Here is a 25951-nt window from a genome sequence, read left to right as displayed (position 1 = left end):
TTATAGACACAAATTCGGGAATTTAATAATAGTCCCTAATAAATAACAAATCAAACTCGTCCTGGTTCGTGGGTAGGGGAGGGGGCAAGGGTGTTGAGGGTCTGCGCGACCGCGTTGCATGTCGGGATAATGTCACGCACGCTCTGACAAGATGGTAGAGATTTTTGTTGTGATTTGTTAAATAGCTCACCTTGAAGTTGTTGTCACTTTTTACCACTGTACATTTACTGACGCAGAGATAAGTTTGTTTTGTTTCAAAAACGTAGCGACGAAAATAAACAGTGAGTGGACGGCATGCCTCTAAATGTGTGTTTCTGCAGCGTCACGGACACACAAGCGCACTTATTGCCTGCTCACGTTTAACAATCACTGTGTCATTGCTTGTTTGTGTTTACATGTATGTGTCAAACTATTGTGAACGCTTTGTTACTTTTGACATTTTTCGGCGTGCCGGCAGAAAGTCAGCTAGAAATGGCAACTTGTCCGCGTGACGTCACGGCTTGGCATGTTGTTGAAGTGTGTAAACAATAAACATTTGTTATAAACCGTTTTAGGGCCTAGACTTTATTACCCTTACAGTTTGTTTGTGGCCTATTTTATTGATATCTCAAGATATTGTTCCCCTAAATGATGTCATCTGGTAGAAACAAATTTTGAGTCTAGAATGAAAACCATTTCCCCAAAACTATGATTCAATATAGTAAATAATTAGGATTTAGAAAGTGTTGTTTTCATGGGTCTCAGTCGATCAAAAGTGGCCACAATAAAGCCAAAAGTTACCATTCTTTTAACAGTACATTATTGATCGATTGAAAATGATTAACTTAAATAAGGACAACCCTAGACTAAAATCCCCACCCTTGGAAAGTTTCATTGCATTTGTATCTAGAGGTGGCCTGGATACCAAATAGACAGCGCAGCCAGCCAATGGAACGTATTAGATGTAATTTTCCTTTCAGGGGTTTTTGTCCTCTGGACCTGTGGAAGGTTTCATAATCCATCCGAATGTAAGTCAGTTCACATTGCATCACATTGAAATTAAAGTGGCTCTTCTTAATAAACAGAGTTACGCAACTCAGACTAACTGTGGTGCAATTTTTTTTGGGCCACAGGAACAGATCAGAAGCAAAGAATCTCATCGAGCGCTATTTTCGGCAGCTAACTGACGGCTGCGGTCATGACGACTGCGACAACGAATTGTGCGCCTCTTGTAGCCGTTTCCGACCGCTGGATAAAAACGCGGCGGCGGTCCGAGCGTTGGAACTGTGCAAGATCAACGCCAGACTGTGCCGTCTCAGAACTTCACTGACAGAATCTGAACTTCAGGCTCTGGATCTCAAGGAAGACTTCTCAGGTGGGGCTGATTTGGAGTTTTCAACAAATTTGGAGAAAACGATTCTGTTTAAATGTTCAGAATGGAACCACTTCTGCCTCAATTTGGAAAAAGTATTTTCCGCTTGTTCATTTTGTTCCAGATGTCCATTACCTCACAGAGAACACAATTTGTATGATTATAAGCGTGTGCGAAGAGGAGGACGACTACTCCGCCCTCATCCGCGTCGTTGGCCGGGTGTTTTCCAATGCCAGCGCCCTGACACAAAGTTTCCGTAAGAATGAAGCCGAGCGTTCCGAGCCGATTGGCGGGGCTTCCAGTCGGCCCGGTGCCGCCCTTGAGGTCACCGTGGACATCGACTCGGTGCGACGCGTCTACGAGCGACTTCGGGCTATCGACCAGGCCGAGTCGGCTCTGCTCAATGCGCTAGTCTCCCTCGCTCCCAACATGGAGCTGGACCTGGAGTACCTGGACGTGTACGAGACCAATCCGGACTACCTGAACATCTTTGTCATCCTGATGGAGAACGACAACCTGCACAGTCCCGAGTACCTGGACCTGGCGCTGCCGCAGTTGTGCAAAGCCATGAGCAAGCTGCCGCTAGCCGCCCTGACCCGGCTTTGCAAGCTGTGGTCCGGCTGTGAGGTCCAGCACATCCGCCGGATTATGGAGACCTTCCAGCAGCTCATCACCTACACCGTGGTGAGCCGAGAGTACGACGGCGAGCACCTGGTCAACGAAGACGAGACGGTGGTCGCCGCCTGCAAGTGTCTGAAGGTCGTCTTCTACGCCAGCATGGCAGGCGGCGACGTGGACACGGAACACAACGACGATGACGACGGCGACGCGGCCGATTCGGACGAGCTCACCCTGCACGAGCTTCTGGGCGAGGAGCGGCTCTACAAGAAGGCTCCTCCGGTGGATTTACTGGAGAAAGAACTCGGGGTCCGTCCGATCGACTGCAGGAAGCCCCTCATCCCTTTCGAGGACTTTGTCAACGAGTCTCTGAACGACGTGGTGGAGATGGACAAGGACTTCACCTTCTTCAAAGTGGATGCGGAAACCAAGTTCTCCTTCCAGACCAGCCCCTTCGTTCTCAGCGTCTTCACCAAGAACCAGGGGCTGTACTACGACAACCGGATCAGGATGTACAGCGAGCGGCGCCTCACCGCCCTCTACGGCGCCGCCCAGGGACAGCAGCCCAGCCCTTACCTCAAGCTCAAAGTGCGGCGAGATCACATCATCGACGACGCGCTCGTCAGGGTGAGTCGCTGACGATTGCAATTTGTTCTCCTGTTGAAAGATCGTTTGAATTTGTATCCCAGCGGAAGTTAATCAAAGGCTTACCGTTTTCCTTTGACGCAGCTGGAGATGATCTCCATGGAGAACCCGTCTGACCTGAAGAAGCAACTCTTTGTCGAGTTCGAGGGCGAGCAAGGCGTGGATGAGGGCGGCGTCTCCAAGGAGTTCTTCCAGTTGGTCCTGGAGGAAATCTTCAATCCCGACATCGGTGAGATGCCCTCTTCTGACGATCCAGTTCAGGAAGACTAATTCGACTCGCCCGTACAGGAATGTTCACCTATGACAAGGACACCGGGCTCTTCTGGTTCAACTCGTCCTCCCTGGAGAACGAAGCCCAGTACACACTGGTGGGCATCGTGCTCGGCCTCGCCATCTACAACAACTGCATCCTGGACGTGCACTTTCCCATGGTGGTCTACAGGAAGCTCATGGGCAAGAGGGGCACCTTCCGCGACCTCCCTGACTCGCATCCGGTATGGCCCGCCTGCGCTTTACTCTCAATTTGGAGTCTTACATACAGTGATGTTTTCGTCACAGGTTCTTTACCAGAGTCTGAAGGAGCTGCTGGACTACAGCGGCGACGTAGAGGCGGACATGGCGCTCACCTTCCAGATCTCCCACGCGGATCTTTTCGGAAGTCCCGTGACGCACGACTTGAAGGAGGATGCGCAAGACATCCCTGTTTCCAAAGAGAACAGACAGGCAAGGCCATTTGTTCGGCATTGAGAACCAAGCCAGAATTATTTGGTTAACACACACAACACACTTTTTTGGTAGGAGTTTGTGGACCTGTATGCCGACTACATCCTGAACACGAGCGTGGAGACGCAGTTCCAAGCGTTCAAGAAAGGTTTCCTCATGGTCACCAGCGAGTCCCCGATGAAATACTTGTTCAGGCCCGAGGAAGTGGAGTTGCTTATCTGTGGAAGCAGGGTGGGGGAAAGCACGTTTTCATGAGATCATTTTCTTTTTACAAACCGATGTTCTCACGCTCAAACAGAAACTTGACTTTGAGGCGCTGGAGAAGACGGTCGAATACGACGGCGGTTATAGCAAAGACACGCAAATTGTCAAGTACGTATTTGCGACGATTTCCTCAAGTACATTTGAACATATTTGTGAATCTTTTTTTCCATAGGGATTTTTGGGAAACGCTACACTCCTTCGGAGAGGAGCAGAAGAGGCTGTTCCTTCAATTCACCACCGGCACGGACAGAGCGCCTGTCGGCGGGCTCGGCAAGCTCAAAATGATTATCGCCAAAAACGGCTCAGATTCCGACAGGTACGAACCGGAATCGAAGGAATACGTCGTGATCCAAAGCATACCACATCACACGTTCTGTCTCCATCTTGTCTCGTAGGTTGCCAACGTCGCACACCTGTTTCAACGCTCTGCTCCTTCCGGAATATTCCTCCAAGGAGAAACTGCGGGAGAGACTCCTCAAGGCCATCACTTATGCCAAAGGCTTCGGAATGCTGTGACGCTTCTGCCCGCCAGATTTTGTTTTGGGGGTAGCAACCAAGAAAGAAAAAGAGATGTTTGTTTGTAATGAAATGTTAAGGGAAGTACATATGCAAAAAGTCCAAGTAAGCAAAAAAAGAAAAAAATCCAGGTCAAATTTCTGAGGTGAATAAATGTGTGAGTGAAATTTCAGTGTTGCAAATAAGATTAACTATATTGCAAATATAATAAAAAGGTAAGAAAATCACTTTTTTTTTTAACTCCAGCCTGTGGGCTGTCCTTGCCGCAACAGCCACTAGAGGGCGCCCCATTACAACGCATGAAAGCCACATCCAAAGTGAGCCATTATGACACTTTCCAGTCATTCAAGACTTCTCGTACTGTATTCATTCCATGTTAATAATCAACACACATAGGGCTAATTTATGGCCATTTAAAGACAACAAAAAACCTTGTGTCCTGCTGAAAAATGTCTCTTATAATGATCAATACCTATTCGTTTTAAACCTTAAAAAACATGTCTATTAACCAGCTTCCCGAACATTTTCACAAGAGTCATAATAGTTATCATTAATTTAGCCTTTTTCCCCCCAAATTGCTTTAAACGCGCACGCATAAATCTATTCGAATTCTGCAGCCCGGTCCACAAACATGATGTCGATCAGAACCGAAAGGGGGGGGGGGGGGGATACACGCAACGAGAGAGAGAGAGAGAGAGAGAGGGCGAGAAGTGATGCTGATATCTTCACTCAGCATAGAGGATGCGATCGGTCACATCCTTGCAATTTATCGGCACACGCGGAACCCAATGTGACAATGAGATGCCGATCAATGCATCCCACCTCGCCACAAAAACGACGCCCAAAGTAACTCTCAGGTAGCGCCTCTTTGGAAACCTTTCCGATGCAGAACTCCGCACCAGCGCACTCCGGGATGGTGAGCCACTGTCAGCCGACCTTCGGTAACTTCGCGGCCGCGCACGGCGTCGCTCGAGCGGACACGTGGGCGCGGCGCGCCGGCTTCGGTGGGGGGCACGTTTACCAGCACCACCAGCACCACCAGCACCACCAGCAGGTGGACACGAAGCGAGCGGGCGACACCCCGGGTGTAAAAGCGCATGTGGCTGCCAAAGCTCCGCGATCCTGCTTCACGTTCCCTCCGATGCAAGGTAGGAAAGTAGTACTTGCGTTCAAAAATTCTCGGGTAAAAGTAGAAATACTGTAAAAGTTCAAATGTACTAACTGAAATGAATCTCGGCTCCCTCCTATATTCAAAAAATATGCATGTTAAGTCAATTAATATTGTCCCATACGGGTCGATGTCCCCCCCCCCCAAAAAAAAAATACAAAATCAGTGATGTTGAATATTTTTAACACAAGGTAGGTGCAGAAAATGTTAACTATAAGCAGCCTATGATTTACTGTAAATTTACACTTTATCTCCTATAAAATATTGTAAATTTGACTAAAATAGCTAACATACTTTAAATCTGCTCTCGAAAGAATTTTACACTTGTGTTTCCTCGAATCAGACTTTCAAGAAAAAAAAGAAGCTGTTTTTAGTCTAAGACCACATCATCCCGCTATTAATTTATTCTAAGTGCTTAAAAAAATATAAAAGCTCTTTGCAGGATATAGCGCAGGTTACATCAATAATAAACACAAGCTCTTAAAAATGAAGCACTGCTATTGTTGTAAAGGCAGATGTAGTGACATAGGCTTGTCTAATGGATTACGTAGTTGTATCAAATAATCAAATAAGCCGCATCAAATAAAGTGCTATCCGAAATAGCGTTTGTATTTATTTTTATTTCAAAGCAATTTTGTGTAAATGGCCCTTTAGTGAGAAACTCTGAGACACCCCCCCACACACACACACACTGGCGTGCAACAGCAAAGAATATTTCGAGTTGAGAAAACAGTGAATAAAAATCATCATAATTCCGTGACCTTCACCGATGAAGGCCCCTCATAAGGTCTCCATGGGGGTGCGCAAATTCCCCAATAATTGACACATCATGATGCCAATAAAAAGCCATTTCCCGGTTGAGCCCCGCACATGTTGCACATACCAGCAATCACCAGTGACTACGGCCACCATTGGGTAAAGATGAAATTCTGGTTTGACAGACATGCCATATGGGCCGCCGTCCATTTTTTAGTAACGTGTCAAACGAAAATTGACAACTGACACAGCCTGTGGCGATTTTCAAGTTCAACATTTTAGTATCTGTGCCTTTGAATGTGTGTAGTTTAACAAGGCGGGGCCTCGCCTGGTGAGTGACATGGGCGTCAGGTTCGCAGCTAGCTGTTAAGTAGCTAACTTTTTTTCCCCCCGCTCCTTTTCTCGTTTTCTCAAACGGCGGTATTTTTTTGGGGTCAGGCTAGTCTTGTGGAAAGCCAGCATTCTGTGCACGCCGCTCCATCCCGAGAGAGGGGAGGTAATTACGCTGCCCTAAATCATGATTAGACAGAACAGACTTTTATATTAGCAGTCATCCTTGCAGCACGAAGGGGAGGATCAACGTATTTGATTGTTGTTTCTTCTTGCCAAACACAAACCATATGTCCTCTCGACGTGTCTCCGTGTTTATTACAAGAGCTACGGCGTCCCCCGGGCGCTCCGATCCGAGTGTCCGGCGCCCGGAATGAATCGTCCCATTGTCCCGCTGCCGCTTTTGAAGCGGAGCTCAATTGCGGATTACGACACACGTGCGTGTCCAGGTTGACTATTTTGGTTTACAAACACGTAAAGAAAAAATAAACCCGATTTATTTCCTTTTTTTAATGAATCTGTTGATGGAATTTTCCAATATGTTTGTCTTTTTGTGTTTTTCTGTGGAATTACACAACATTGCTTTGCCCAATACTAAGCTATAAATATTAGCGGTTGCGTTCCCCCCCCCCCCCGCAAAAGAATATCTGGTTTTGAGTGAAGCGTGTGTTCTCGCATCATTTGATACCTCGCTCGAATTTTTGTGGAAAATGTTCTGAGATGGAGCGGTGATTGGCTCACCTTTCTCTATCGGATACATTCCGCTCAGTCTGTCTATTGACTCAACTTATGAGCGGATGACTAATGGATCCTTTTTGGATTGGATCACTGTTGGCTTTTCCCATCTTGTGCCAGTTTACACTTCCTGTTTCCCATACACCATTATGATCACATCTCCTAAAATCATTTAAAAAATTCATTAAAAACCTCAAATGAAATATTAATGGACATTTTGCTGTCCTGGTGTGTATGCCATGGCCACCTGGGGGCAGTACAACAAAGAAAGACAGAGACACAGGAGCTTCTTAATAAGCCAGCAGCATTATTTGTTCTTTGCAGAGGATAAATAATATATGCTTGTGAATATTGTTAACGTGTCAAAGTCAGGTCACTCATATCTCAAGGAGTGTAACCAAAATAAAGTAGTGATTCTAAAAGTGTTTTGTGAGAAGGCTTCGCTTGGCCCAACTGCCAACCGCTACCTTCATATTCAAGTCAAAAATGAGCTCAGCAGACAAAATACTGCCTGGGAAGCGTGTTAAGAGTGCAAATGTTTGCAGCGTGTTGCGCTGATTCATAAAGGCTGAGGGTACGCTGATGATTCCTCAGCGGTATTCCCGTAAAAAAGCTCACGTCTGGCGAAGCAGACGAGGAGGGAATGCCGGGTAATGGAAGGAGTCAGAGCAGATGGCCAGAGAGGAAACACCGCTGATCTAAGCGCTTGAATCACCCCCAATCCACGATGTGAATCTGAAATCTGAGCAAGTCATTATTTCACATGAATAACACTAAATAAATTCAGAGATAGTCATCACGATTGGATTACTGGCGCAAGTGTGCTCTCGCTGATGTATGTTTAGAAAATGTTTTCAGTCTTATCTGACTAGTGGGGTTGCTGTGAACCAGAAGCTTTCTCATTCTCGGCCAGTCAACCAGGAGGGAGGGGGGGGGGGGGCGGTTTGAATAAGTGTCGAAATACTTCTGGAGGAAAAAAAAAAAAGTCCTGGAGGCCTCAAGTCTAATCAAGGAAAAGCTGCACAGTTGGCCTGAATGTGTATTGTAAAAGATTTATTTTTAGTTCGCATTGTGCCTAAAAGAAGCGCTTACACAAGTTTGGTGCACTGATGAGGGGATCAGGCTGCCAGGGCCTGTGACTCACAATGACGCGTTCAAACCGGATCAGGACGTTTTTTTACATTGGGACACGACGCACTGAGCTTGAAAACACTAACAAAATGTCCAAAATTCTACTACACCACAGAAAGCGTAGTATTGTCGTCATGGGACTACTGCGCTGGTTGATTTGGTTGCTGTTGTGCTCGTTTTCATATTCTGCTGGTGTTAGCAAGATTTGATTTTCTTGTACTGTTGTAAATTGGCATACTAAAAATAAAACCGACATGACTGATCATGGGAGTGACCACCAGGGGGCCACAACTGGCTTCAACAGTGACAGTTCAAATTGTAAAGTTTTTTTGTTTTTTTTAAGATAGAACTTAGTTATTGTTTCCTGCTCTAAAAAAAAAAAAAACCTAACCCCCTGCCCCCCGAAAAACTGACCGCATGTCTATAGTGGCCGCATGACTCACACATTTTTCAGACGGCTCGACGCGCGGCTGGCTTTTGGATTTCCATCTGGCCAGTGCCACTTGCTTTTCTTGGCTCCCAAGTCGCCATGTTTCATCAAGGAAGAATCCCGAATCCAGTTGAGACCGGGTACAAATACTTGCGTACTTCCTTTTCTGATGACTTTGTACTTTTATTCCCTACAATTTAAAACACATGCTTTCTACTCATTTGTCAAAATAAGCTTGTTAATTTGCTCAACCAACATGGATACCCGCACAAAAATGAGACAAGTTTATTTTTTCACTCTGTCATTGGACCAAAAGTTTGAATTAAACAACACTTTAGAATCCCACAACTCGAATTTCCGTAATTCTGTCTGACAGCTTTTTATAAGCCCGCTCATGTTTTTCATTAATCCAACCGTAATTTCAAGCGAGTGGTCACAAACAAACGGGCAAACACGACGCGGGCCCAAGTCGTTTTATGTCTTCATTAGAGCACAAATCTCCAATTTTATCCTCATTCTTGTTCACGCTTTCGCTCTGCCAAGAAGCTACCACGGGGCAGTGCCCGGGGGCGCACGCTGCCATTGGCTGGCGCCGCCCCGGAGGACCGTGAAAAACATTATATAGTCCAATACTGCAGTTTATACGGTTTATTCGAGGTTGTTAACGGAAAGCCAGTCTGCAAATGTGCACCGAGGCTGCATAAAGGCAACAGAGAATGACATTTGTAGCAATTGTGTGTGGAACCCTGAGGCTGAATTAATTGACTTCAAGTTGCAATGGTCTTAACTGGTTTCAGCTGCAAAGGGTGCAAGGGTGCACAAGGGTTAAAATGAAAAATAAAATGTGCCAAACTACAAGTATTGTCATAAATTGGAAAACTGGCAAATTCAACAAAACGAGTTCTCGTGCGGAACAACTATTCCCACACAATAAAAACAACATGGCATCGTGGGAAATTGCATCCTTTTATCAGCGCATTATCTCCTTGCTCATTGAAAAGCAGCCTTGCTTTTTAAAAATAACCTCCAGCGAGGCAGAGCTACCAGTGATCCCCCTTACTTTATTAATGTCCACAGTTTGGGCCTGGACCGTTTCCCGGCTCCTACTCACGTCGACGTACAAGCATCAAGAGTTTACCTTGAGAAGGTACCTCCAAATCTTCCACTTCCTCGCAATGATGATCAGATTAGCGTCACATAGACTGGGGAGGGTCCTCTGTTATTGCCTTTTTTTTTTTTTTTTTTGCAGTAGATAAAAACATTTGCCTGTCTACATGTGCTGCTCCACCATTTGTTTCCAAATTTTCACTGCTGGTTGTGTTGAAATACAGCTGGGATCTTTTAGCCTATCGATTGTACGTTAGCATTAAGCTAACCGGACTGAGGCAAAGTTATATGGTTATATGGTACTGACGATATAATTCTCTTTGGTTCATTTAACACACAACTTTAACTGGTAGTGGCAGCTTGAGAAAAAAAGTCTAAGTCAGCAGTACTAAAAATATCCATGTCATCCAGTGTTCCGTATTCCCAACGCTGTATATTAGGCCGCTAGCTGCGCGCGCGCCAATTGGAAAGCTGAAGGAATCAAAGATGACGCTGACTTTTGGAGCTCTCTGCTTTGTTTCACCTGCTGGAAGTGGAGAAACACAAACGGCGGCTGCGTTTGTTGCTCCAGTGTTTCCACTGGCAACACCAGAGACATCTGCTATCCTCTGCTTGCGGACGCCCGCTGTATACGAGCCACTTCAAATCGCATTGAAAAAGAAACACTGCCTTTTGGCAGGGTTTCCCTGTCCTCGGAAATGAGGAAATCAGTCCCCTGTAAGCATTTTCTTCCCCTCTTTGCACTATTTTTTGACTTGCAGCCGCCAAGAAGAAAAGTGGCACCCCTCATTCTTGTTTTAAACCTATTTTGAGTGTGCTGAGCAAAACAAAAACAAAGCGTGCATTATATTTAAGAGACGGTTTCATATAAGCCTTACATAATGTTCAGGTGAAATTTGCCCTGTTTTGACATTTGATAGTAAAAATATGTTCTAAATGTTCTCCATTCACTATCAAATTTGATTACTTTTACAGAAGTCAGCCAAAATACACAAAAATGAAATCATTAAAGTGTCGCTTTTGTTGAAGGCCAATTTGACCCCGTGTCAACTAAAATTAATGGATTAAAAAAAGGTAATAAAAAAGTGAAACACAACTGAATGTTGATTATTTCATCAGCCACTCGAGGAGCCCGTACGCCAATAGTATCTATGTACTTAAATATGGATACTTTCTTATTCTTTAAACTTTGACTCATATAGACGATATTTTTGGCCCCCATCAAAATTAACATACTACTGAGTAGAAAAGGGAACATGTAAGGGTTACGCGGAGCCACAATTTTAGTATGCATGCTTTACATTTCCCTCAAGGCCCACAAGTCAGCTTCCAAATGCGCCGCCTAACGCAAACATGATGTCGGACACCAAAGATCTCAGATGGGAGCTGATCTACAAAAAATGTGCGCATAAAACGTGCGTCACTAAAAAGATTGTTAATGAACAGTCACCATTGATGCAAAAGACAATAGGGGTCAAAGTTCAAGAGCGACGTCCCCGGTTTTATTTGTTGGCGCGGCGATAACTTTTTGTTGCGACACTTGTCGGTCACATGATTATTTGTCTTTCCCAAATAGGACACACAGTCCTTTTTGTCAACTCTGTTAAATCTCCAACAACTTCTTTCATTTTGAATTAATGGAGCAAAATTGTTGGCCCGTCACGTACAAACAACATTGTGTTCACAAACAATCAATTTTGTCATGGCAGGAAGTGTGTTGCCGAATCTGTTGTCAATTTACTAGAAGCCTTCAAGATGCCTTTCTTCTGTCATTTCTTTTCACTCTTTGCCGGACGTTGTCGATTAACTCTGATTAAATCAAAAAACCCCAATCGGGCACTTTCATCTGGTTTGGAGTCTGATCTAATTGCTTTGAAGGTTCAAATAAATTAGGACGTGTCAAAGCCGTGACAAGCAGGTGCTGAGCACTTGGCCCAGCGCGCGAGTGCCTGGGCCAAGCAGAGCGGAAAAAAAAAAAAAAGAAAGCTTCTCAGAATTTATCTGCGCTCTGCTCCCATGACAAATGATTTTATTGTTCCCTCACAGTTGGTTTTCATTAGCTTTCGAGGCCGGGACCATGTGGACCATTGTTGTTCCTTTATTTAGCGTAGATACAGGAGACCACATAAAACAGAACGTTCCTTGCGCACAACAAAGCAAAACTTGGCCCAGTTGACTTTATCGCCGAGATGGATGAGACCAGAAGAGTCTCTTGTCGTTTTTGTCATTGCTCGACCAAGCAAAATCTTGACCAAGTGAACTCGGAAAGCTTTTTTTAATCTGATTACGCGGCCGCGTGTCACGTACCCGGACTAGCGGGCGTCGTGTTGCGAGACGAGCGGCAGATGGGAGCGATAGGGCCGAAGCCGCCCGCCGGCCCTGGCCTGCACTCTACCTGACCTGCGTCGGCTACATCGGGGCTAGCGTAGCGGGCTAATCTTTTGCAAATGCTGCGAGTCTCCATGACGGGGCCCTCGCAGAGATGGCTTAGTCAAAACAGAGGTGTAATTTAAAGGCTGATTAACTAACAACTACCTGCTGCTTGTTGTCGAGCGTTAAACACGCAGCACGACATCGGCTTTGACAGCGCGTTTTGTCGTTCCGCTCGGGGACAGACTGTGTTAGAGGCTTTTTGCCATTTGTCGGTAAGATGATACGTAAAGTGCGAAGGCCTGGTACACACATGAGGAGTCTTCAAATCTCAAAAGATTTTTGTTTTTTTAATCTGTGGCAGAGCCCACACAAAGACAAACATTCTAGCAGTTATGGTCATACATATATATGTGGCCCAGGTTTAGATCAGTTTTGAATTTTCTTTTTTTTTTTAATTTATTTATTTCTAGTTAGCTTTTAGAGCGGGTTTGAATGTTCTCCAATTTCTGTAAGCATCCATGAAAGCAGATTGATTATCTTTGTATTGAAACTAAATTTAAAAAATGCTTTTACTTTGGAAAACAAGGATCAAGATTTTTGGCTATTGTCTGACATGTTACAGATCATACCAGTAACGAAATATAATTGATGTAATTTTGAATTAATTTTTTTTTTTTTTTAAAAGGCACAGAAATAACTATCAAATCAACAAAATATTTGATAGATTATCCGTTAATTATCAAGCGTCGATGTGGCTGTCGTCGTACCTATTGTTGTCTCAGACGCATTTGTGTGTTCAAATTTGTCAGAAAATGAAATGCCCAAGTACAAATGCCAGAAAAAACATCTACTTACGTAAAGCAACAAAGTACTTCTCCTGGTTCATTTCCAAACACTGGTAATAATCAATTAAAAAAAAATAAAAGTAAGCATGCCCCCCCCAATAGTACAAACATGCCTGAATTTGATCAGCACTGTCACACTGCGAGCCACATTTTCTGGACCTTTGTATAAACACCAGCAAGTCCTGGCTGTGTACTCCACGTGAAGCTCAAAGCCCAAAAAGTTTGGACAAGATCACTTGGCACACCTGAGCCGCTGAATAAAACATCAGCGCTTGTCATCTTTGAGAAATGTCGAAAAAGGGCCCGAGTGTTTAGCATCGCACAGATGTGGAGCCAAGTGCGCGTTTTCAACACGGCTTAAATGCTCTCCGCAGCGACTCCAAAAAAGATGAATAATGTTCGCTTGGAGTGACCTTAATCCGCATACGTGCTGCTTCCTTTATCTCGCCGTGTGTAACTGATTTCCTGCTGCCAGTATTTGTGCTTTTATTATCATCCGCAAAGGTTCGACAACGATCTGAGACACTGGGAACAATAAATATTCAGCACTTTTTGTCATTATTGTTCTGAGGAAAGTGCATCCAAATCGCTCCCATAAAAATAGGAGGATGCATGTTAAAACCAATCTGTCAAGCAATTTTATTTTTTTACATAATTTATAGTTACAAGGTTCCCCCTGTGAATTTCCACAAAGTAGAGGTTGACGCCTCTGTTAAGGGACTTGGTAGGAAAAATAGCAACAAAGTATAAATTAAAAAAAAAAAAAAAAAAAGCTTCTGCCTCATTTTGGGTTAGTTTAATGAGATGAACACTTAGGCCTACTACGCTACTGTATTTGTATTGTTGCTCATTATTGTGCTCATTGGAGAGCCAAGTGATTTTTTTTTTTTTGGAGGTGTAAACCACACATGGCGGGCCGTCGTTGGGACACCCCTCGTTCAAAGCAATTCTGCGTTTTTGTTCCAGGAATCAAAAGCGAATCGTCCGCTTTCTGCAAGGACGCACATCCATTCAAAGCCATTGCGAGGTTTATGAGCTATTTCATGTTCTTCCAACCACAATCCAGCTCAAGTCAACAGGCCTTGATAGAGCAACGTCCTTGGTAGCTCTTCGCCGTACATCTAAATGCACAGTTGAGCACACGAGCCAGTTTTGTGGTGTCAGAGCTGCCGTTGGACAAGAAATTAGTGCCGCCGTTGGCCACTGTAAAAATGCCAATGGTCTAGAAGCCCCGGCATGAGCGTATACGCACGCGGGCTGCCAAGGTACACTTATTTAACAGCACACTGAGAACCGGCGTGTTTATTTTAGGGATGATGTCAAATGGCCGGAATCCATATTTCACATCAAATTGCTTTTAAGAAGGCTTTTTCTCCACGCGAGGAAACAAACATTAGCATTTCAAAGCTCTCCCGCCAAAAAAAAATAAAAATAAATGAGGAGCAAACCCTTTTATGGTTTTGGAAGGCCATGTTGGAAAGGAGGTCAGGGTTAACATGAATATTTTGTTTATGGTGCCTCGCAAATGAATGGCAGGTTATGTGAAAGGAACGACACTTCGTTTAGCCCCAACGTTCGCCGGCTAGCCAAAGCCAAACAACACATGAAAAAAGGCCAAGGGAGCAAGAATGATTTCTTCATTTTCTGCTTGTTATCGTCTGATTAGCCTTGTTCTCAGCACGCGTGAGTGCCAGAATTCTATCAACGTAACATCAACCACTTTGACTCTGTTTGGCATCTTAGCACAGCGGCGCTTCAGCCAAGCGCTTCCCAGCGTCCATTGAGGAGAAGTTATTTATTTCTGGCTCAATTTGGGAGCGCAAGGCATGTCTAAGTGGAGTTTTCTTCCTTTTGGTAGTGTCGCAGATAAGCACGGATCAAAACGGGCTTTTGCGCCGTTGTGGGCGTGAACACAACCGACTAGCTTCCAAGCTAATGTGAGCAGCTTTCGCTTTCAAATTCTTTCGAGTTCTATCTCTATATGAGGCACCGGTTTGCCCTTTTGCACTCGCCATGGTTCTTTTCCTTTGACGGGATTTTGCGCGGTTACTCCGTCAAACCATTTCAAGCATCCAGCGCTTTCGCCGCGGTTCGCAGTATGCAGCAGGCGGCATCTTGAAATATTTGCGCCGCAAAGACAAAACCCGTGTCCCGTAAAACCCCGGGCCGCCTCGCACAGCCGGGGACGAAATCATAACAAAGAGAATCTTATTACAAGCATAAAATGAGAGACGGCAAAACACAGAAGGGCCCGCATATCTAAAATGCTTACACTGTGAGAATATATTTGGTCATAAAGCGCTTTGATGGTGGCCCTGTCTGTGTCAATAGCTGTATATCGAGCGCCTACCGCACAAGATTGAATGTGTTTCCATAGGTGTCACTTGGTAGCTTTTGGGGATTTTTAACGGGGCCCCGCTGTGCTTTAGTCATTGGAACGGCGGGAGCTCGCGAGTCCTGCCATCCTCACTCAACCAAATAGTGTGGCCAAAAACGGGCTCATCTGAAGGTTAAAAAGGGATGGAGGAGAGGGTTTATCGGAATTCCCCCAATAGTTGCAGAGGTGAAAAAAAAATAGTAATGATTGATTAATTAAAATGAATTAATAAATTGCAAGTGTTCATAAAACTGCCCTAAAAGTACCAACCGTAATCCAGACAAATAGGTGGAAATAAACATACTGGGGAAAAAAAAAAAAAAAAAAAAAAAAAATCAAAACACACACACATACACACAAATTTCCCAGGTTAAACTAAGACACCCATAAGAACCCCAAAAGTTGCAAAGGTCAAAATAAGACTACCGTAAAATCCCCCAAAGTTAAAAAAAAAACCAAAAAAACATTTGATGTGCAAATGACAAGTGTTGACGTAATCTAACAGCTCCGGGCAACATTTTCGGTCGCAGCTAACCTTACATGATCCCCCCACAAGCTAATATTTAGCGCCGCAACTGTGACCAAACATTTGACGGGAAAAAGGAAATGTAAAAAGTTCAAGCTGTTATGCATGCTTTGGGGGTATCGATTTCAAAGATAAGAGCTGGTTATTTTTGCTGATGTAACCAAGAAATAGGAAGTGAAATTGGACCCCGGCCCCCCTTTTGCTTCTCAAAACATCTGTTTTTTGGCCCGCTATTAAACAACAAGCTTTCCCTCGATGCTTCCTTCGTCCTGTGTCAAAGTCTTTTTTTTTTTTTTTTTTTTTTTTAAATGGCTGCCATAACAAAACTGATTTCATGAGCCTCTTCCTTTCCTCAAAGTGATGTTCTACAATTGTCTCAGATTTCAAGTGAAAACATTTGCTGGTTTGAAAATTGTGTTTTAATGTTGAAATGTGTTTAAAGTTGTAAAGTAGAGGTAAAACCGGAGAAATGTTTTCCATATGGTCTCCATCGTGGATTTACACAATCTGGAACGTATCCGCCGCCATAAACGGGAGTCGACCGTATAGAGTAATTGCTGCCAATTGGTCACTTGTTTTACAGAAGTCGGCTTGTCAAATTGCGAGCGTCGTTGAGGGCTAATGCCCCGTGAGCCTCCTCGCGCCTTCACTGTACCAACATACTCATGTTCCGCGGTTGTGTTCGGCCACTGTCATTTCGCAAGAATTTCCCAGACATCTGCGTTCAATCGGATTCTCGGGCTTTGCGTGTAAATATTGGGTGACGGCTGAAGAAGACTGAAGGCGCACTGTGAGCTTTGCACTGACAGCTTCTCAGACCGCAGCGAACGGGCCCCCGTGATGTAGCAGGGATGAACTCGAGGCAGAATCTCATACGTCAGACGTATGCGAGATGACTCATGGTGGATTATCTAAGGTCGAGCTCGATTCCTTCCAAACTAAGTCCAAAAGCTTCGCTGGGCTCATATCAACGACCGTCAGTAGTCGAAGCTCCGCGCTACTTGCGCCGTTAGCTAGCGACTCGGTTCGGCTAGCTACGAGTGTGCCAAAACACACTAGTGCACTTCAGTAATTTCTTTGTGGGGGGGGGGGTGGTGAATAAAATACATTTATGGCAAATTGACAAAGCTAGCGAGTTCATCGTTTTCAGTTCAAGTGAGCGGTTGTCAATCACTTTTCTCCCACCAGGATCTTCCCTGGAATCTTTTGTTTACAAATGGAATACAAGCATCTAAAAGGTGCCGCTCACCATCCAAAAGTATCGTGTCAAACATTCCGCGACCACTCCGAGCCTCTTTTCTGTCCACTTATGGGATGTGGTTTGGCCGACGACAAAACGCTTTCTGATTGTCTCTGATTAATCTTGGCAACTTCCTGCTTTCTGAACAAAATCCTGTTTTGACAGTAATTGTCAGAACCAGGGCCCTTCGTGTGGTTTGCGGACTCTGCACATTGTAAAATAATCTTGATTTTTTGTGATTACAAAAATAATCATCCTGTTTTTATTGCTGCGTGTTTTGCGCAAGTACACTAAAGCCCCGCTTTTGCCGCAAATTGAACACAAGGAACCGATGTTCCTCAAAAAATGCTTAGAACTGCCTCATCAAAATTCTCCATTACCGAATCGTTAGAACTCTTGCGATTTTTAATTTTATCGGTCACATTCACAGTTGATTTAAGTTTTTTTTTCTTTTTTTGGGGTTATGTGACCATGAGAAAAATCTAGCAAGTTAAGACGCCTGCTTGAGAGGGTCTAAAATGAGCCAGAACAAATGGATTTCTATCCGATTATCCCCGCACAAGTTCTCATGTCTGCCGTTGCCGGTAATCCCGCTACAAAAAAAACTCCCAATATTTTTGCGCGTACATAATCATTTAATCGAGTTTTTTTCCCTCTCCTCTCTTCCCGTCGCTCCGCACCTGCTTTAAAGAAGCGCTTTCTCTCGAGCCGTTGTTATTTTTCATTTACTTGTGCCCCCGAGCTTTTTCAATCATACATCCATTACAAAGCCAACAAATAAGTTCCGGAGTTTTTCTTTTTTTTGCCGCAGACACAAATACAGACACGAGTTATGAAATTCGGAGAAGCCAGGAAAGGGCTTTGGAACTTAATGCGCAACATGTGTAGCGTACAAGTGACCCTCTCGGACACCATCACACACTTTTTTGTAGTCTCTGGATGAATCGCAAAAGAAAGAAATGACAAAAAGTGACATTTTTTTGTAGGAATGGCAACTGAAATACGGAGGAATAAACTCAATGGAGGAAATGTTTTGAACATGCGATGGGGGGAAAAAAAATGAATGAAAAAGTTTGGGATGTACTACTTAAGTGAATTTTGTGAATCTTTAATATTCTGCTCATTTTGCTCCACAACAGCATGCAATTATTCTTATGAGCCGTTTAATGTTGTGATTTGTGGAGCCAAAGTGGGAACGTTTGAGGTGTCGCGTCGGATTTCCAGAAGCATTTGTCTTGTGGTTTTGGCAGCTTGTTGCATTTCAGGTACAGATGTTTGCATCAAACCCATGACATCCTCTTCCTCCCCCCCAAAAAATGGGGGGCACGTGTGCTCACCGCCCTCCCTTTTCCTCTTCTCAAAAGCACCTATCCATCAGCACATCTGCTTTTCATTTCAACTGTACGTCTCCAAGTACTCGGACGTTTTAAACGCCAACACAAGCGCTCTCATTCCGGCACTTAACACGATTCTTCGGTGACTTAAAAGAAAGCGGCGAGAATTATCGAAAACGAAGTGTCACGGTAAGGTTGAAAAAAATAATAATCAGAATAAATACCAGCAATTACACACAATAATAGAATCCAGGCAGGGTGTTTGTCTGATGGAGGCCTGCTATTGTCTGTGCGTATAATATTGACGCCGCAGAAAGTTGACAGACAAATGTACGTGAACGGATTTAATCCCCCACATGTTGTTGTTCTACAAGAAGACCAAAGTTGTACTTGGATCTATCAGTTATTGATACGGCTTTTGTCGTGCCCATTGTTCTGCTCAACGGCGCCATTTTGTTTTCATTGCCATTGCTAGCAGACCGATGCTAGTTAGCGCAACACAACAAGCAAGTTGCTTTCTCAAAACAATTTGCTATTATGTTTTGACATGCCGATTATCTTTAAGTTGGAGAACAATACAAAGGATAATAAACTAATATTTCCTGCGAGAATGCCAATTTTCACAGCATCAAAACCTGTTCTGAGTGCTGCTCTCTGTGTGCAATTACACGGCAAGACACACGTGAAGACGTTTATGGAGAGGAAGGTGCCACTTAAGATGTAGCAGAGGATTATTACACTTCGGAGTTATCAACAGCGGCTGTTTCTCGCCTCCGTTCTGTTGAGGGTTTAGTTTTTTTGTGGAGAAAGGGGGGCGGCGGTGGGGTCGGAAAACAATAGAGGCCTTCTTATTTTTTTCTTTGTTAGTAATGCTGACATCAGTGGCTGTTAGAGAGGATGGGCCAACACATGTGTGCTGAATTTGCACCAGGTGTCTCTTGACAGTGTCCTGCCTCTGTTTTTCTCCAATGTCTGTCTGCAATTTTCATCTTGGACTCTGGTACCGTTCTTGCTATTTTTACAAGCGCTGTATGGTGGCAGTGAACTCAACAAGATGCTCTTTTCCAGGTGGACGGGAGGGGCCGCTGCCCCTCGTCCCCCCCATCCTTTACACGCCACTGCTCCGCCCAAACTATCGGCTTCACGGAGAAAACCGAAGCCGCAAAGTTTCCTCCGCAACGGCTACGTCACGCCGCCGTCCCTCGATGCTCCGGTTGGCTTGGCGCTCATTGAAATATAGAACGCACAATTACCACGGCTCATTCAGTCCAAAAGTGAATTTACTTCTGGGTCCCATCCAACCCGGCATACGTTCGAGCAAGCGCTACTTTTCGAGCGTATATTGAGGTTGTAAATCAAGATGATTTTTTGAATTTGTAATCTTTCCATTAAAGAAAATGTAATTTCAACACTGGTTTTAGTTGACTCAAGTCAGTTTAGGTTGTAAATGTACTTCAGGCCATCGGGGATAATTCTTCCTGCGTTTGTTGGCTCTCTCACATGAAGTGTGTCGGAGCGACTGGATAACTACTCGCGCGTGCTCGTGTCAGTGACATCTTGGGCAGAAAATGCTGTTTCGAAATTGAGTTAGGCAAGCGGGAACGAGGGACATGCGGCGTTCCAAGCGGTGGCATGGGGATATCGGCTTACCGTCCGCAAACGTTTCTGCGCCGTGTGACTCCTGACTAATCTTGAAAAAGCGCGTTTTTTCCTCATTCAGATCCTCGGCCTTGACTTATACGATGATACATCACCGTAAATGAGGATCTGAATGTGTGAGAGTCGGGGGGTGGCGGGGAATTCATTGGGTAACCAACACCGTCCCATGTGTCTCTCGCACCATCTGATTATTTGCAGATGGGATTCTCATAAAAGTTATTAATGATTGGAGACTTTGGAAAAATTCCGCCATCAATCATCGAGTGGATCGTCAATTGGGCAAAAGAAAAGTCATGATTTACTTTACAAGTGCAAACAGGACCGAGTAATGGCATTATTGATATAAAATGACTCCCTTACATTGCGCTTGACTGAATTGGTTTTCCGGACACATGTCATTTGAGTTTCCTTCACTTGCACCAACACTAACATTTGACGCTATTTCTCAGACATTACTCTGCCTGTCGCCAGTTTGTTTTTCGCCAGACGGGACCCGATCGCTAACATTCCCATTTCTCCACTGTGCCTCCAGGTAACAACAGCTACTGCTTAGAAAAAAATGGCGACGCTGAGCTGGGGGGCAGCCAGGGCGCCATGATGCCACGTGGGCAGACTTTGCCGCTGCCCTTGGGGGGTCACCCAGGGGGGCTTTACCCGCAGAGCCTCCATTGCGACAGTCCTGCACCCGATCATCTTCTGCAGGACAGCCCTCACCAGAACGCCAGGTAAACATTCACTGCCGAGCTGCATTATTATTTCCTTGTTGTCTGAGATTCTTCTCATATTGTCCGCTCAGCTAAACTCACTTTCTGTGGCTCTGTTTTTTTTTTTTTCCGCCATACTTTTTGAGTGAGTCGGTGTAGGGGTGGGGGGGGGGGGGGGGGGGGCGGACAAAGACGATTCCTTCATCGTGAGACGGCCTTGAAAGAAAAGAAAGATCTTCTCACATCACTCAGGGGCTCTGCACAAAATCCATAATGAGCCAACTGACAGGAATTATTATGTCGGGGATCACAGCGACGCACGGGGAAATCCGAGTGGGGTCCCCCATTCAGCGAGGCAGAGATTCCCACCATAATACACAGCATTGTAATGGACTAACCCTTCTGAGGCTGCAATTACGCCACCAAAAAACAGGTGACTCCATATTCATCCGCCCATGTTGGCTTGGGTTTAACCCCGATTGTGCCATCAAAGGACGTCAGGCGGACGGACACTTGAGCCAGTGGCCTCTCAGTCTCGGCTACAGCCTTGCCTTTCTAATCTTAGCAATAAATGCCCGTTTATATTCTCGCATTACTAGATTTTGTTTCATCCATCTGGAGGAATATTTGAGCTCATCAGGGAAGTATTCCAACATGAAAAAGGAATGAATCTGGAATTGACTTTACTACAAAAAAAAATCATTTCACTTCTGTTTTTGCTTTGATAACTTGGCACAGTGAATAGAAATCGTGTTACATTTCATATGCTGTTTAGGCCTATTAAAACATTTTTAATACCTTTTCCAATGTTGTAAACTGGCTAGCCAAAACTGCAAAATTAGATAATGTTAACAAACAAAGAGATATAATTCAGTAAATTTAGTTTTTAGGCTTGACTGGAGCCAACAACATCTAACAATTCCCCTAAATAAGGCCACGGATGCAGATATGTAAACTTCAGATAGCAGAAAATGTTACTTTTTTGGTCTGTGACATTCATTTCAGTGAATGGGAAGATGAACCAGTCTGTCTGTCAACAGTTGCTAAGCTGATGGCGCTCATGATCCCCCCTTTGTTTTTTTTTTGTCCCCTCTCTGCAGGTCATCCACTTTTCAGAGGACCCTGCCGGGGGCCTCGCCTGGCCTGAGCTGCGGCGGCGCCGACGGGGCTCTATCGGCTCTGCCGTACTCAATCAAAGAAGAGGACGTGATGGGCTACGCCGTTTCGAGCATGGCGCCCAGGGTCCAGGCCGGGTTTCACAACTCGAGGTCCGGGATGGTTCTGAGGACGTCAAGGGACGAGATGGCACACGCTGGCGACAACGGCGGCGATAGCATGCGTATGGCGAGCAACGCTGCATCGGGGGATCTGTCGCAAGCCTTTAATAATGAAGACGGCTCCTCCCCGTCGGCTTTGTCCCCAGCGAGCTCCCGTCATTCGGCGCGTCTGCTCAGCGCCGGCAGTCTGAAAAGACGTCGCCTTTCGCCGGTCTCGCAGTCCGGCGTCCAAACCGGCAGCGTCGCAGATTCCCCGTCTGGGACCAGAACCGCCCCCGAGGAGATCAACATCACCGCCATCATCTGTGCCTCGTCGCAGATGTCCATGGTGGCTTGCGTCAACGGCTTCCGCGCTAACCTCTCGCCCAGCCACACCGGCAACGGCAGATTCTCTTCTCCCTCTTCCTCCTCCTCTTCATCGTCAACATCCCCGCCGAGTATCCCCTGCTCTCGGGAAGCCCCTCACAAACCCCCGCAGCACCAAAGCCCCCAGCAGCCCACGCTGCAGGAGAGCTATCTGCTGTCAAACTCACCTGCCACCTGCCTGCTGTCCCTGTCCTCTTGCTCCTCTTCCTCGTCGTCGGTGTCTTCGGTGGAGCCGGAGCAAGGCCAGGGGCGGTGCGAGGAGCGGGGCTCCATGCAGCTGGGCCGTGAGGCCGGAGGGCCCCCCTTGGGGAATGCGGGAGGCGGCTCAGATGGGTTGGGCCTATTCATGCTAATGTCAGGGACGCTACAAACGGCGCAAGAAAGCGGGGCTCTTTTGGACAGGAGTCAAAGATCGGGGACTGAAAACGGGGCGGTCCTGGACGGGAACAAAAGATCGGGGTCTGAAACCGGGGCTCTGCTGGACATGAGCCAAAGATCGGGGGCCAGCCTCAAGCAGGAGCCTTTAGATGACTTCACCGCCAGTGACGATGAACTCTTGCAACATCGCTACCACCAACATTTAAGTGGTCGCCATGGAAACCTCCGTCACCTCCATCAACACCCCCGCGCCACCATGCCGCCGCCGTACCACCTGCACCAATATGCGGGGGGCGGCCCTCTGAATAGCCATCAACCGGCACCGGGCTCTTCCCCGGGACTCAAGTCGTTGTCGTCCGGAGGCCCCCCTGGCTTCCACGCGGGCATGGAGAGTGAGGAAGTAGGCCTAACGCAGGCCGATAAGCAGTCATGTCGCTGGATTGACTGCAATGCTGCCTACGAGCAACAAGAGGAGCTCGTCCGGCACATTGAAAAGGTCCACATCGACCAACGCAAAGGTGAGGACTTCACCTGCTTCTGGGCCGGATGCATCCGGCGCTACAAGCCCTTCAACGCCCGCTACAAGCTGCTCATTCACATGAGGGTTCACTCTGGGGAGAAACCCAACAAGTGTATGGTGAGTCTCCATAAACCTGGAAACACTCAATGTGTGCCCTCTTTAAGCACCTTCATTCTTATTCGCGGTAATCTGGCACAATCGGGACATGTAATTAGCTAGCTAAACATCATACGCTATGCATAATAGCTGGTTAGCTAGATATGCATCATACCTGGTGGCTGCTTTAGAAAACATGTGGACAGAGGTGTTGTGGTGGGGTCGTTTTAGAGCGCCTTGATATCGCTGGGTGGAAAAGCTTGCGATGGTGCGATGTGATACACAGCAGGAAACTTTCAGTATTTCTTTTTAGCAGCTTTTAAATCTCATTTTCTATACACTTTGTGTGGCGTGGCCCAGAAATTGCTCAAATCAACAAACACATACTACATCATAATGCCTTGGCCGAATGGCCAATTTTAGTTTACAATAGTCGTAATTCGAATTCATGTGTATTTTTAGAGGAACGTGTTAAGAGAACATGTTGTTTTTCCACATGAAGAGGTGAGCCGCTGCTCGAGTCGCACTACTTTGCGGCCGGGTGCGTTACAGGTAAAGCTCCGATTCCACAAGTCAACACACTGATCAATGTCAAGCTGTCACTCCGCTATACCCTTTTACAAATGGAAAAAGCCCACTAACTTGAAGAATGATTTAGTCCAAATACACAATTAGTCCACAATTTGTGTAGGGCCAAGCCATGTTTATTTTCACAAGCACTGTGTTTTGGGAGAAGGGATTCGGATCCTGAAAAGCCAACACACATGGTGAACATAACCAAACAATGCCTGCACTTGATCCGTTTAAATGGGGGGCTTTTCACGTTTAGCCGTCCCGCAAGTATTAAGTGAATTGGCTTCGTATCCAAACCAAACAGCAAGAGAAATGGATTCGTCTGGAGTCGCGAGCCACAGAGGGATGGTTGCTAACGTTTGCCCTAGCCTAGCTATGTGCGCATACCCCGAGACTCCGTCACAAGCGGTCCTCTTCAAATCAAAGTGACTGACGAGTATGCGGTATTACAATAGTGCCCGTTTCATTTTAAGCGTGCCGCCTCCTTGACAACTCGTGCTTATTTTGGGGGACTTGAGTGGCCAATTTTAGCACTCGGGAGGTGCGTTGCTAAAACTTTTGAAGGACTCGACTTTGAATTGATATTTATGAGAGAGGTTCGATGCTCTCCAATATCATATTTATAAACAAAATACGATGATATCCATCGTACATATCAGAAAAGCGCAAAATCTGCCTGGATCAAATCCACCTGCGCCACAATTTAGACCCGGTATTACTTGGTCTAAACTGTCTAATCTACTTTCTATCACCAAATTGTCAGCTACGCAGGAGGTGTGAACCAAGTGCCCAAACTTAAATATATATAAATGTTGCTAAGTGAAGGTCCACCAAATGCTCACATTCGCCATAAATGTCCACCCTGTCAACAAGTTGACACATTTGCATGTACATGGTCTGCTTGCAGTCAATTTCTAGTCTGCATTCCATTGACTTAATCCAATTAAGTTCCATGGAAAAGCTCATCTTTTTCGGTCAGAGAAGTCTCAAAGTCCTTAGGTTGACTCATGAAAATATATTTTAGTGCTGCCGCCTACCTTTGTGTTTGGTCATAAAATGGTCAAAGACATTCAAGAATGTGAGCAGTTGTTACAGAGGAAATAGATCAGACATTCGGACGGGGAGCGGAAAAAAAAAAAGAACTGATCTTTATTATCTTTCCAGCAGCAGATTCCATTGGACCCTTGTGAAGCGTACTACGTCTCCACATGTCCAAATATAACACACACCCTGCTTCCCTTTAAACATTTTCAAACGTCTCTTTCTCTAAATTGTCAACTTATGGCAGGAAAAGTCGTCATTATCGTGGGGCGCAATTCATGTCGGACCCCCGCTCGAGCCTGTCGCCGTTTGTAGACGGCTAATATTTTAAGTGATGCCGTTTGGAGAAGGAAAAATAATTGTAAGGCTCCTTCCATAAAGTTTGTGACTCGTGACATCGTTTTGGGATGACAAATGAGAAAAAGCGAGCGGAATTCGCTGACAATCTCGCAAGCGACCGTAAATAACCGCAAATAAGGCAGACGGGCCGCTGCGCTATATTTGCCATCGTTCGCGACCGTTCTTGGCCCCGTACGGACATTGTTCTTTTATTTCTTGACTTTTAACAAACATCTAAATGCGCAATAAAACTGTCGAGAAACATTTTCTTTCCCGTAAAAATAATTGGCAGGTTAAAGTTAAAGAATAATATTTTCCATATTCTCCATTTGACTCATTTGAGCATATTTTGCTGCTACGCTACACTCCTGTCAGGAAAGTTTGTCGGAGTCATGTTGGGGCTCCAATTAAAGAGGGCCGTGGGCTGTTGTGCGGTGCAACGAGGGACACGCTGGCGAGGAGGAAACAACCTAATCTCTTTGCAATATCCTGTTGTGTTTCATGCCTAATTCACTTGTTGTTTTTAAGT

At 45.4% G+C, this 25951-nt stretch overlaps 2 protein-coding genes across 4 annotated transcripts in view; both read left to right on the top strand.

The window, feature by feature from the left end:
* The first annotated feature begins 98 nt into the window (after positions 1 to 98).
* On the top strand, positions 99 to 4344 carry ube3a (ubiquitin protein ligase E3A). 2 transcript variants are annotated; one of them, XM_037248668.1, is made up of 11 exons: positions 99 to 281; positions 960 to 1007; positions 1113 to 1354; positions 1476 to 2596; positions 2699 to 2843; positions 2903 to 3108; positions 3173 to 3337; positions 3413 to 3568; positions 3636 to 3709; positions 3774 to 3917; positions 3997 to 4344. In XM_037248668.1, coding segments are annotated over exons 2-11 (2376 nt in total). In that variant the 5' UTR covers positions 99 to 281; positions 960 to 1005; the 3' UTR covers positions 4118 to 4344. The 2 variants fall into 2 exon arrangements, with proteins under 2 accessions (XP_037104563.1, XP_037104564.1); XM_037248669.1 differs by having other exon boundaries at positions 890 to 1007.
* A 476-nt stretch (positions 4345 to 4820) lies between these two features.
* The window catches only part of LOC119122056 (zinc finger protein GLIS1), a 42962-nt gene continuing 21831 nt past the window's right edge, over positions 4821 to 25951 (top strand). For both annotated transcript variants that reach the window (XM_037250226.1, XM_037250225.1), the window contains exons 1-3: positions 4821 to 5265; positions 20661 to 20853; positions 21933 to 23490. In XM_037250226.1, the coding sequence (XP_037106121.1) occupies positions 5001 to 5265; positions 20661 to 20853; positions 21933 to 23490 (2016 nt within the window). In that variant the 5' untranslated portion in view covers positions 4821 to 5000. The remainder of the gene's footprint in view (positions 5266 to 20660; positions 20854 to 21932; positions 23491 to 25951) is intronic.

This window comes from Syngnathus acus, chromosome 4, assembly GCF_901709675.1.
Source record: "Syngnathus acus chromosome 4, fSynAcu1.2, whole genome shotgun sequence".
NCBI classification, from domain to species: Eukaryota; Metazoa; Chordata; class Actinopteri; order Syngnathiformes; family Syngnathidae; genus Syngnathus; species Syngnathus acus.
Note: the sequence above shows the minus strand (reverse complement) of the source record. Positions and strands in the feature narration are given on the sequence as shown.